The 1,737-nt window shown below is 49.5% G+C and overlaps 1 protein-coding gene across 1 annotated transcript; it reads right to left on the bottom strand.

The window, feature by feature from the left end:
* Positions 1-1,096: 1,096 nt before the first annotated feature.
* Positions 1,097-1,733, bottom strand: LOC122192875 (olfactory receptor 14J1-like; the record flags this gene model as incomplete). Its single annotated transcript, XM_042893562.1, has 1 exon — positions 1,097-1,733. A coding segment is annotated over one exon (552 nt), but the record flags the coding sequence as incomplete, so codon positions are not given.
* Between the last annotated feature and the right edge of the window lie 4 nt (positions 1,734-1,737).

Raw genomic sequence — 1,737 nt, 5'->3', positions numbered from 1 at the left:
GATCCAGACTAGATGGGAGGCAAAACAAATGATCCTCTGCTGATTTCACAGAATCACAGAATCACAGAATTGTAGGGGTTGGAAGGGACCTCCTGAGATCATCGAGTCCAACCCCCCTGCCAAAGCAGGTTCCCTACACCAGGTAGCACAGGTCGGCATCCAGGCAGGTCTTGAACATCTCCAGAGAAGGAGACTCCACCACCTCCCTGGGCAGCCTGTTCCAGTGCTCCGTCACCTCACTGTACAGAAGTTCTTGTGCACATTGGTGCATAACGCATGGCCGTTTCCCCTTGTCCTGTCTCCACCCACCACTCAAAAGAGTCCAGCCTCGCCATTCTGCCCCCCACACCTTACATTCTTATAGGCCTGGGTCAGGTCCCCTCTCAGTCTTCTTTTCTCAAGGCTGAACAGACCCAGTTCACTCAGCCTTTCCTCATAGCAGAGATGCTCCAGGCCCTTCACCATCTTCGTGGCCCTCCGCTGGACCCTTTCCAAGAGATCCCTGTCTTTTTTGTACTGGGGAGCCCAGAACTGGACGCAGTACTCCAGATGAGGTCTTACCAGGGCAGAGTAGAGGGGGAGGATCACCTCCTTTGACCTGCTGGCCACGCACTTTTTAATGCACCCCAGTAAGCCATTGGCCTTTTTGGCCACAAGGGCACACTGCTGGCTCATGGCCAACCTGTCATCCACCAGGACACCCAGGTCCCTTTCCACAGAGCTCCCCTCCAGCAGCTCATCCCCCAACCTGTACTGGTGCATGGAATTATTCCTCCCCAGATGCAAGACTCTACACTTACTTTTGTTAAACCTCATCCGGTTTTTTTCTGCCCAGCTCTCCAGCCTATCCAGGTCTTGCTGAATGGCAACACAGCCTTCAGGCGTGTCAGCCAATCCTCCCAACTTCGTATCATCGGCAAACTTGCTGAGGGTGGCCATTATCCCCTCATCAAGGTCATTGATGAAGATGTTGAACAAGACCGGACCCAGCACAGACCCCTGAGGAACATTTCTTTATCTATTCATTGAACCTGGTTCCTTAAGTACAATAGGTTCAAGACATGGAAGTAAAAATAGGTAAACATAAAGACTGATGATGAATATTATTTAATCGGAATTAAGTTCATTATAGCTATGACAAAAAAATACAAAGAAAAAATGGAAACATCACATAAAATAAATCATACTTTTCCTAACTTTTTTGCAGTCTTGAGGGTATGATGAACATTGTTTTGATGGGCAAACAATGCATAATAGAGTACTTTCCTGAGGGCACCCTTGAGCTCCTGATTCCTTATGCTGTAGATGAGGGGGTTCAGTGTTGGAGACACCACCGAGTACAGAAATGACACCACCAGGTCCAGCGATGAGGAAGAGACGGAGGGTGGCTTCAGATAGGCAAACATCGAAGTGGTGACAAAGAGGGAGACCACAGCCAAGTGAGGGAGGCATGTGGAGAAGGCTTTGTGGCGTCCCTGCTCAGAGGGCATCCTCAGCACGGCCCTGAAGATCTGCACATAGGACACAACAATGAATACAAAGCACCCAAATAAGACAAGAACACCAGCCATGATAAGTCCAAATTCCCTAAGGTAGAATTCTGAGCAAGTGAGCTTGAGGATCTGGGGGATTTCACAGAAGAACTGATCCACAGCATTGCCATGGCAGAGAGGCAGTGAAAATGTACTGACAGTGTGCAGCAGGGAATAGAGAAGTCCAGTGCCCCAGGCAGCTGCT

The sequence above is a fragment of the Lagopus leucura genome, unplaced genomic scaffold (genome assembly GCF_019238085.1).
Source record: "Lagopus leucura isolate 7727_CA_CO unplaced genomic scaffold, USGS_WTPT01 33530-0_obj-0_obj, whole genome shotgun sequence".
In the NCBI taxonomy this organism is placed as follows: Eukaryota; Metazoa; Chordata; class Aves; order Galliformes; family Phasianidae; genus Lagopus; species Lagopus leucura.
This window is presented reverse-complemented; position numbering and strand designations above follow the sequence as displayed.